At 37.5% G+C, this 11,880-nt stretch overlaps 1 protein-coding gene across 1 annotated transcript; it reads right to left on the bottom strand.

Annotated features, from left to right (window-relative positions):
* Positions 1-3,153: 3,153 nt before the first annotated feature.
* tbx22 (T-box transcription factor 22) lies at positions 3,154-10,604 on the bottom strand. Its single transcript, XM_087798967.1, has 8 exons — positions 10,434-10,604; positions 9,877-10,075; positions 8,925-9,026; positions 8,293-8,467; positions 6,064-6,228; positions 4,667-4,731; positions 4,381-4,466; positions 3,154-4,301 (listed from the first exon to the last, which is right to left on the bottom strand). The coding sequence occupies exons 1-8, from the start codon at positions 10,552-10,554 to the stop codon at positions 3,787-3,789; spliced, it is 1,428 nt and encodes a 475-aa protein (XP_087655093.1). The 5' UTR covers positions 10,555-10,604; the 3' UTR covers positions 3,154-3,786.
* Between the last annotated feature and the right edge of the window lie 1,276 nt (positions 10,605-11,880).

Below are 11,880 nucleotides of genomic sequence, written 5' to 3' on the forward strand. Positions count from 1 at the left end.
AGCTTCGATGCATTCTATCTCTGGATAATTTTAAGATAACAGTTAAACTGTTCTTGCTTTTCAAATTACTCACTCAGTGTAATTCCATTTGGACAGCAGCTGGTTCCAATTTTGACTTCACAGCTGAGCTCGGCGCGTCCCAAAATCCGACCTGATAAATAACCAGCTTTTATTGAGTTTGCAGAGAAAACTACAATCCGAGTGTGCCTGGAGGGATGAGATGCGTCTTTACATATGTGTGACTTTGCAGAGTTGGTTTGTGTGTGTGTGTTTCGTGTGTGCGTGTGTATGTCTGCACGTGTGTTTATGTGGAGTAATTGTTAATCTAATGAAGCAAAGTATATTTGCACACACCGACCATCTCTCCTGTTTCAGGATCCCATTTAACATGATTGGAAACAAATGACTTCAGGGTCGGGTTTCTCTCTCTTTACGAGAGCTGTCTGTCACTTCGGACGTCCCTCCTAGTGTTTTTACTGAGCTGATTCTGAACCACTTCCATGTTGTTTCAGCCACCAGCTCCTAGAGGATCATGTTGACACATTATCAACACACTTACGAGCGGGTACGGGCTCATCATTTGTCCGTCAGACGACACATGTCAGTGACACAAAAACAATAGAGAATTAAATGATAATTCTTTTAAGCTGCTTGAGTTGTAGAAAGTCTTTGAGTGCTTCCATGACATTTATTTATTTCACTGCTGAATGTTGATTATGACTTGTAAACATTGGCGTGACTGTGTGACTGTGTGACTGTGACAGCTTTATTTGGGGTGATTATATTATATTATCATTATTGTGAACATGTACTGGTTGAGAACATCAAATTCATCACATTTTTAACAAAGAAAACTATTAGAATCACTTCTTTGAAGTAATTATGATTTTGTCTTCAGTCTGACCTCTAAATTTGGATAAACTCTGTAATCCTTGTCATGAGTCTCTCTGTGCGTGTATGGGTTTCCTCTGGGAACTCATGTTTCCTCCCACATTTCAAACACATACAATTGGTTGATTGGAGAAAATTTTCCTTGTTAGTGGTGAGACATTGATTTAAATGTTTATTTCACAAATATTCCAAAAAGGATTACTCTAAAGGTTGTTTAAATAACAATGGTATTTTTCTTAAGTGTGATGCTGAGAAACATCGTCGCTTCTTCCATCGACAGTTTTTTCTCAGTGACAAGTCATAAAGTTATGCTATGATCTGTGATGTGTAATTTAGGTATAACCTTTGATCAATATCAGAACCTTTACATTTTTCTATGAATTTCCGAAGATACAAGCGAATTTTTCCTCTCATACTTTTCTCTCCAAATCATTACACAAGACATCTAGAGTGACTCAAAAAATGTAAAGGAGGTTCAAAGATGAATGATTATCAAAACACTCTTCTTACTTATCGTGTCTGCCGTTTAATTTAACGTTTTCAAGCCGCAGTAGAAAGTGTGTGTCCGACTCCGGGTGAGTGTGGGGTGCGCACGTGTGCGTCAGGTGCAAAGTTCACGTCTCCTGGACTGAAAGCAATTGATCTAATTGAAAGATCAGCATGAGTTGGGACTTAAGCCTGATTGTGGCGTGAAGGCAAATATGGAAATGACAGGCAGTATCAGGTATCCGAGCAGATTACGTCCGTCTTTGGACAAAAGCCGTGCTGTTGGACAGCCATGCACCTGACCTCTCGCTCAGACTCAAGTCATCTCCTGCCTCGGTTCCTCAATTAGCTCCTTCCTGCTATTTCCATGTCCAGTGTGTGCTAGCTCACTGTCATGCTCGGCCCTGACAGCTTAATTGCCGTTTGGTTATGATCGTTTGTCGGGAAACAGGCCATTTCCCCTCCCTTTGCCTAAAACCGCTGTTTCTAGTTTTGCTGAGAGAGCGGGAGGAAGGCTGGGGTTCGAGCTGAAGGCAGGAATTATCACATCAGTGGCTGAAGGGCGTGCCCTCTTTGGTATGGACTCAACCCTCAGCGCTTATTAGCGTGGGCTTCCTCCTGATTCACTGCTGACTCTAGAACCATTGAGGAAAAGAGGCTCAATTCTCTTATGCGTACTTGTTTTATTAGGACAAGAAAAGCACATGGAGATCTTCACTTCTTTACAACTTCTCCAAACTTGCCTGAAGCTAGAAAAACAAAAGAAACTTTAGGCCTTAGACATCCCAATGGTGGTCTCAGGGTGACATCACATTATTATTATATATGGCCAACCATTTAATTTAAACCTTTACTAACCTTCCTCATACCATTTCACGTACCTCATAGAAAGTTAGTCATTTCTATACATTTCAAGGAATTTTTTCGACACAGACAACCAAGCAAAAAGTATTTCTCTCTACCTCACAGTCAACCTTACATTCTTCTCCAGTTGAAGCTTGTATGTTAATAAACATGGGTTATATAAACAAATCTATTAATCATTTATTTGGTCTGTGATATTTACTTTTGAAATCTTTCTTTTGACTGATGTAATTTAATTTACACATGGTAAATGTTTAAGAATCAATCTGCACATTTTACCGAAATCATCTCAACACCCACCAAATCATGTTTATTTTTTTGTAGGGATTTGATCTAAACAGATTTGGAGATGATAAAATACTTTTAGGACTTTGTTTCTGTCATGTATTTGAAACCAGAATGATTTTTTGCTCGTCTCAACAAGCCTGCTTTGTTCGGTGACAACAGAACCGACAAGATGGACATGAGTGCTGGATCAGCTTGGCGATGGATCAAACAAGAAAGTAATTTCAGGGTGGATTTTTTTTTCGAAGCAGAGAATAGAAGTTGGGCCTCCCGTTGCTCTGGGCTTCCATTTTCAAAATCTGCCCTGTTCCTCCTCAAGTCTGCAAAAGATTATTTTGATGCCACCACGACTTTACATCTACAAGCTGCAGCTCAGATCACAGTACAAAGAGAAATCGTATTTAACTTCCTGGATATTACCCAACAATCTGACCCTCAGTCAAACTACAGTTGGTGGATGTTGTGTAAGATTTAACACAAAAAAATAATCATGATTTACTGAAGTATTAATCAATTCTTTAAATCGAATATAATACTTTTTTTATCACGATCCTTGTTTTGGTAAAAAAATATTTATTGAGGGTTCACATCAGACTCTTGGTCCCTAATATCTGCATACATCAAACCTTTTTCCGGAGGTCATGAATTTGGCCTGCATTTCCAGTGACAAATTATAATTACACTTTGTGCAATATTTATTGTCCGCTGAAAAAAACTAAAACTTACCAAGTTGGATTTGGCCTGAGGCCATGAGTTTGACACATGGTTTTTAAATGAAACTGAAAGGTAATCCTGTTTATGTCCAGTTTTGCCTCTTTGCCCGTAAAGATATTTTTAGTGGTGGGAAACAAATAATGCATTAATTTATGAAAAGATAGCAGAGTTTTATTTTCTAAATACATGTTTATACATCAGTAAAGCAAAAACGATTAGTTGTGTCTTGTTATTAAATGCATACATTAGGAAAAGCAAAAGAAAAGTATACTTGTAAAGCAACGTACCTCTGCTCAGACTGCTGGTGGACTTTGGTACAGATATCACCTATAGTACGAAAATGTCTACTGTCTTTGATTTGAAATCAAGAGTGTGTCAGACAGTACTGGTCAGTAGTGACCGATATGAGCTGCATTGAAAATCCAACCAAATTAAATACCAAAAAAAAAACGTCCCTCTTTTTCGCCATCATCAAAGTCAATCTGGGAGTATCCTTTGTCTTTCCGGGCTTTTGAGTCTTAATGGGCCAGAGCTGCCAAACTGCAGTCACAAGCAGTGGTTGGTGGTTTGGTTCCAGGGCGACTGCTGCAGCAGACAGTCTGTCGTGAGCGCGGTGTGCCGAGTGTTGGCTTTGATCGCAGGGTTGAGTGGGAAACTGTAGCGGTACAGACAGTAGGTGTCCGGTAGACGAGGGAGGATGGAGGAAGTTGGTCCCTGAGGGCTGAGTGGGTGGGTGACGGGAATCAGACAGGGGGTACTCATGGAGGACCCATGAAGACATGGTTCCCTGTAGTGGGGCAACTTCTTCCCCATCAGCATGGACAGGAGTGGCAGCTCCGTGAGCGGAGATAGGGAAGGAAGGCCTCTCAGTCTGTCAGCTCCCAAAGAGGAGAAGGTTTTGCCAGGCAGTGACGAGGGTTGGGTTGTCTTTCCGTAGAGAGGAAGCGCAATGGTGGAAAATGCAGCATCTTGGCAGGAGAAAGGATGGAGGGGTGAAGAAGAGGAGAGAGGCAGGAGACTCTTCAGTGAGGGAGCATGGCTGCTTGCTGACCCAGAGCTCCCTGCGCAAGAGGACACATGTTGAGTCATGAGACCAGAACAGATTTCCCCAAAAGTAACAAGAGCTGATGTAAACTATACCGTGGAGCTGAAGGGCGAATGGCTTGAAGTCAAAGCTGAGGGAGCCCCTCCAGGGATAGGAGTCCAGAAGTCCGTCCAGTACGCCTCTGTAAACACAAACCGATGAGCATCGGAAACTGCTACTCCGAGTTTTTAGGGATTAATTTTGATAGGTGTGAAATTATGGACGGTGATTCTTGAAGGTTTTATGAGGTGTCAGTTTACAGCGGTTAAACTTTAAGCCTCTCTCTGGGACTTTTATAGAGCGCTGTCAGTAACTTTAACAACATTTTGTGAATATGCATACCTGTTTCTTCCCGGATCTCTGAAGCCTTTGGCGAAGGGGTTTCTGTCAATCTTCAGTTTGGTGATCTGGTTCGGATAGAAGAAACAAACATGGATTACAGTGTGTTTATTAAGTCAACAATGAGCTCAGATTTAAAGCCGCGCTGAGAATTGCGCTGTGTATCCTCAGAGACTACATTTCCCAGCAGCACCTGGGGTGTTCAGCCATGGTAAACATAGATTTTGGAGATTGATTTTATTGGGCTGTGGACTCCAGCGGTCTGCTCACCACCGCTTGTTACTGAGTTTCTGTAATAATACGTTGGCTGATCGTAAATTGATCCCTGATGAAAAGAGCTGGCACTCAAGCAGGGAGCTCTGTTGTTTGAGGAACCAGAGCCAAAATTGTGGTCAACCCTGGAACCCTGGAACAAACACTGACCTAGAAAAAAGGGATACTGTCGGAACAATGCAATTCAAGAAGAAGTCAGGTCCAGGAGTGTGTGAAGCATTTCATCTTGTTAATGAGTAGAGAAGGATATTCTCCGATTGATCATCTAAGATTGGCTCTGTCCAGACAACACGCTCAAATCAAACTTCTTTTAAGCTCTGTTGATGGAAACATGAATCATTTAGACCAAACATGGCAACATTTTATTCAATATGAGCCACACACACAATATTTGTATGTAAAACTGAAAAAGAATTACAGTCTTGTGAAATAACGTCATGAAGGTGTATGTTGTCAGTCTTGGATATTGACTGAAATTTAGTAATAAAACAATCATTGTTTATAAAAATATGAACCATATGATGAGGAAAAGAGTCCAGCAGGACAGTTATGTAGCTTGGTCTCACTCTACTCAGAAATAAAATAAAGTAAATTTCATCAATTTCATGCAATGAAAATATCACAAAACCCTAAAATAACTGTTTGTATATTGACCATTAGAATAAATGTTAAATTAAAATAAAAAATAAAAGTTTTTTTAGTTTACATTTTTCATCAATTCATCATGTTAAAAAACTATTTAACATGTTTTAAATATTTATTTTCTTCCGATAACTCCCTAAACACTTGGGGTTCTATCACAGATGATTTGTGACTTTAGACTCCATATATTTGAGCTACTTTGATTGTGAGAGGAAACCTTAATATTAAATGAAAATATCAAATAAAGAAAATAGATAATTCATTCTAAATAATGGTTGAATATATATTTTCTGACTAATGTATCCATATATGTAAAAGCAGAATCGACTCTAAAAATAACTAATAACTGTTTAAATAACTAAATCATGTATTTATTTTAGCTGTGGCGTTCCATGACATATATGGTATCATCAGCAAGGAATGTAACCATTAAATGTGTGACAGCAATTATGATCCTCAGAAGGCTCTGCAGGAAAGAGTGTTACCTGTTGGTTCTGATAGGCGGTGACAGTCGTGAACTCAGTTTCTGGAAACAAGAAGGTATGAACTCCCTCAGCAGGGAGTGACTGGATCTGAGACAGGTCCATACGTGGGTCCTGCTGGATGATGTGCACGCGAGGCTTGTATTTGTGCATGGACTGGAGAATAATCTGTAACAACAAAATGTATTAAATTTAATATTGGGATTATTGACCACACAGAGCTGATGAAGCCGCACTGCAATATTTGAGGATGTACAAAAAACATTACAGTGTAATTATTACAAATATTGTCCAGTCCGTTCTCTCATAAGAAGGCTAAGAGAAAAGGGATCGGCTTCGGGATCAGAAGATACAGGTGTTTGCCAAAGTGTTCTTAACTGCTGCCTTAGGAGAACCTTAAAATCAAACTACAGAGTTTAGTTGAATATATCTGAGTTTTTATTATAACATTTAATAACAACCTTTAGAAAGAGTGGGGTTTGGTGAAACAGTTTACCAAAATTAGCAAATATTTCTACCCAGAAAGTGTTCTTGTTCTGCAAAAAATGAATGTTTCATTGTCAAAAGAAATAAAAATCACAAGTTTGAGACATTTAAGATCTGAAATGCTGACTGCCAAAAGGGGTTATGTGGATTTCAGGATAAATAAATCGTGTGTATGATCATTGGCCCGTTGGAAATGTCAATAATTGTGTGAAGCTTTCTATAAACGCACACTTGAACGGAACTGAATGCGACATTTTTTATTTTCAAAAAATACAAAGGAAAATCTCGCTGGCTCTGCAGAATTCATTTAACTTTAACAGTCGAACTATTTTGAAACGTGATGCGTCGATCTGCGACGAGTGAAGGCGAGAACAGAACACGTTTTTTTAAAAACTGTCACAGAAATGTTTGCCAAAATCGTATAAATGTTGTTGGTTTTTTTTTTCAAAAAACAGTGACATTTATATATGTTTATGTGCAAGGGGCTCCGATATGCTTCGCGCATTGATGTTAAGAAGAAATTAAGAAATACTGTAGTGATCAGATCCACCTCAATAAGCTGACATGTAACTTAAGTTAGTTGGTTAAATTAATCGATTACAAATCGTTAGTTTGTCTTTTCTGTTTTTACCGCTAATATATATACTATAAAGTAAGTTAATAAGCATAAAACACTTGTTTGTTTTACTTTAGTTAGATCTCTTTACGAATAAACGTGAACACATCACTCCACTATTTCAGTAAAACGATCATCTGTCATGTGTTCTGCGCGATCAAAAATATAATAGTATCCTGTGATCTTTGTCTCTAGTTATGTTGATACAGTGAAGATAACAACTAACCTTTTATTGTTTTTCTAAACACATTTTAAATATATATAAAAAAAAGGTGTTATTGATGTGTTCTGCAAAAATCTTCGTTGAGTCTGCAATAACGAATCGAATACCTCTTTAAATACCTCATGATATTTCACAGTATAAAACATCTTTGTGAAATTAAAATTGATAGCTTGTTAAATATCTGTAACTCAAGCTATGTATTATAAAACAATTAATCATGTACAATTAATTAAACAAACATGTATTTGAAATTAAATAAATGAAAGAGCATTCACGGCCAATCCATACTTTAAGATGAATATAGAGGATAAGACTGAACCGGATGAAGATGCTGAATTTAAGCTGTAGCAGCTCACACCAGGGCCGCCAGGAACCTACCAGTTCCTGCTGCTTTTGCCACACCAAAAAGTCCCGAAGTGGTATCTTTCATAGAAATTCTATTAACTAGTGAGCTACACCAAGCCAAGCTGAAGCTGCTGGAATGAGGCGTCTCACCATGCTTGAGTTTACAGAGTTCCTGGAGCCTTTTTAAAAGGGCTTCAATTAACTTTTACAAATTAAAAATGCACAGTCAAGCAGTTGTTATGTTCAGTTTCACTTTGAGAATATAAATAGCAATGCTGTTAGTTTCCATTTTCTTCCAATTTTATTATATGTTATAATATATATTTTTATTTATTTTACGTTGTAAATTTTTTTGTGGTGTTTGAAACGGGTTCAAACAGAATTGCTATATTTTCTATACAATTCCTTTCATCCTAACATGCTTTTGTTTACTTTATTTTTCTATAAATGTGAAATCGATAATTCGCTGATAAATAATTTTGGAAATAATTTCGAATTTAAAAACATTTCATTTTGGAAGGATGAAGAGATGAACTGCGCATGCTCAGTAACTGTTACCTACATGTCCCTTATCGTCCATTTCGTTGTTGGTGAGTTTAACTCGGTCGAAGCTGATGACCTGTCGCATCCAGGTCTCCCCCGCGCACGGTGAGTCCGGGTGCACGTAGAGTCTGGGGGCGATGCAGGAGTGGTCTGTGTTTCCGGCCACCATCCACTGGGAGCTGTGGTACACGTACCTGCAGGTACACACACATTAACGTTAACTACAGGTTATGTTATACACGATTTACGAAATACATCGCAAAAGCATGTATTCATTTTTTTTTTCAAATCACACGGGTTAGAATGTTTGTTAACTTTTATGATATTTTAAATAAATTGTTGTACGTAAAAAGAAGTTTGTTGTATTCTCGCGCCATTATTACCTTCGCATTCCCTATCACTATTTTTTTTTTTTACATCTTTAAGTTTATCTTTCACAACATATTATTTGAATATTTGAATCATTTAATAAACCAAATAAAAAAAAGATAAACACTATTTTAATTACCAAACATTTCCCGGCGCTAAATAATGAAATACTAACTTATTTTATATGATTTAATTAAATTAAATTAAATAAATTAAAATGTTCTTTAGAATCAATTCAACAGTTGTTCACTTGGTCTCTCTGGATATATATCCGACACTCACCTGTAGCGTTTGGAGTCCACCGGCATGACGTCCATGGCGATGTAATACTGCTGACAAGGGTCCAAGTTGCGCACTTTCACACGCACGGACGGGAACATCCTTCTGCACCGCCAGAGCCATAAAGCATTTACAAATAAATCCAACATTCTTGCTTTATTTTCGTGCGTCTGCTCTCTACATTTACACAGAAGCATGCGTCTTCTAAGGAAAAGTTTGTAGAACGTCACGGTAAGTAATCTAATAAAACAATATGGACCAGCAGACTTCATCCTATAACAAAAATACGAATGAATATCGAAATGATTCATTTTCTAATTCAATCGACTTCTAATAGTTTTCATGGACTAATATTGTTACACCAGCTAATGTTATTACGAACAGAACGAATTTATTGCTTGAGGAACCGTTTATAACTAAATAATATAGTCAAAGTTAGATTTTGTTTTACAGACTGATTTTACAGTAGTCGCTTGTCAGAGGCCTTTTGAAGCCGGTTTCTCTTCATAAAAACGCACGCAACAGAAAACGAGCTATGGTTTATTATAAATCTGACTTTATTTTTAACAAGGATCAGAAGTTTATTTTCTATTTATATAGCTCAGATAAGAAATATCTTTGTGGGAAATAATTTAAAGAATACTCATTCAAAAATTACATTTTCACATTATTATATATAATATTTTTGTTTAATAATATAATAAATAAACGGCCGAGACAAATCTATTTATTTTTATTATCACAAATGATTTTATTTTTTTTAAACCGTTATTTTGGACAGTTCATTTTTATCTTAAATTAAAACGGCCTTGTTGAAAAAAAACAAAAAACTTTAACTTAAAATAGTCCACGTGTTACTTAAATAAACACATTATTAAATACATAATCGTATGTATATTTCATGTACTTACTCGACACACGCTTTTTCAAGATTAAACACAAGACAACAACATACCTGCCGGCTTTAGTGATGATCATCTCGGTTCCGATCTCAAAGAATCTCTTCCACAGCTCGGAGCCCTGCAGATCCACTCGGACCTCACTGTCCTCCGGCTGGGTGTCTTCTCCAGTCGGGTCCACTTGGACGGCATCACAGCACTCCTTCTCCGTCGAATCCGCCTTCGTTATCCGAACCAACGGAAACTCTGACAGGCCTTGGTCGGTAGACATGACTTAGTGACTTATTTAAAAATAAATTCCAAGACATCTTTGCAGTGCTAAAGTCATCTACTGACTCCTTTAAGAATCTTAAGACGTTTTTATTTGTTCAGGCTTTTCCTTGATTTTCTGGAACTCCTGTTGTGTTATCAGTTTTATCTTGACCTTTAAAGTATATACTTTATTGAATATTGTTTTGATTGTTTAAGCGCTTTGTGACCCTGGTCTAGAAAAGCGCTATACAAATAAAAATTACTTACTTACTTACTTACTTACTTATATCTATCATCAAGACTTTTTTCCATTGAATTAGCCTGAAACTACAGCATGGCGACGCACAAGCCAACTCCTCACCGGTGTCCAGGACTCCTGCGGGACTTGAATCGAGTCCTTCCGACAGTTTCCTCTTCTTGCTGGGTTTCCCCACCAGCGCCTCCACGGAAAACGCGTGTGCTCGTGAGCTGAGACCCTGCATTCTGGAGTCACTGGTTCCGACCTTTGCCTTCTCCTCCGGTTCGGTCCGACAAGAAGCCTCAGCAGCTTCCTGGCGCTGCGTGGTTGACCCGGTGCGTGTCCATGCGCTCTCCAGGACGCGCGCCTTCATCCAAATCTTCGGAGTATGGAACGCCTCTTCCGACACGCTCTCCCACTCTGCCCCTTCACCCACGTCAGTGTCGTGTCTTCACTGCGTGTCACGAAGAGCTCACAGCTCCCGATCCTCTCTGCGTGCGCGTGACAGAGAAGGGGGGGCGCACGTGCGCTAAAGCACATACCACTGTAATTGAGGAAGTATTGACAAGAAATGCAAACACGGTTAGCACTTGTGTGCATACTTGTTATTTGTGTGCTAACGGCCTGTTGTCTTAAACAATAAAATCATTATTATTATATTATTATATTATTACTCATTTTCTCCATTCATTTTATTTTTTAATTCTCTCAATAATAATGTTTTGTGTGCGTTATGTGATTAAACCGTTATGTAATATATGATTATTCTCAACAACGTCCTCGATTAAAATGTTTCTGTAAAAGCAAATTTAGAAATGTATAAATGATGTCATGAGGTAAGGTAAGGTAAAACTTTATTGATCCCTCAGGAGGTCTCCTTCGGGAAATTGTTTTTTTCCAATAGCCACAGAAAATACAGCAATTTTTCATAAAAAAAATAAATCAAAATAAAATAAGAAAAAGAACATAAAGAGAAAGAACAAGATGATGCAATCTAAGTCTAAAGATAAAGATAAATAACATAGAACAAAGAAAAATAACAAAGACTAACATAGAAGATACATAGGTACATTTGTGACCTAAATTTTGTACTAATAGTAGTCATATGTGGAACTCCCAAATGGGTCACACCAAAAGACTAGGATGCCACTAAACAAAATTCATTTCATATAATGTAATTAAAAAATATAATTTGTCAATATTAATCAGTTTATGGCAAAATATATAATATACAACAATATATATTTTAATAAGATGAATTGTTCAAAATAAAGTATTGTTTTAAACTGCAGTGTAACTGTAAATATCTGCAGCAATACAAATATACATATTAAGAGTTTTATTAGACAATAAAATTAAATGAGTAATACGTTACAATACATATGTAAGTGCTTTAGATAAAGACAGATTACAGTGTTTTTTGACTACAACGACAAGAAAGTTTGTTGATAATGTTTATTTAGGGAGAAAAACGAAACAAAAAGAAAAACCCTTTTAGAAGAGTAGGGTTGAGGTCCAAATATTTAAGTTTGTTTATGGGAACCATCTGGAAGGAGGAATATCACCTCTA

Source organism: Callionymus lyra, chromosome 9, assembly GCF_982586985.1.
Source record: "Callionymus lyra chromosome 9, fCalLyr1.hap1.1, whole genome shotgun sequence".
In the NCBI taxonomy this organism is placed as follows: domain Eukaryota; kingdom Metazoa; phylum Chordata; class Actinopteri; order Syngnathiformes; family Callionymidae; genus Callionymus; species Callionymus lyra.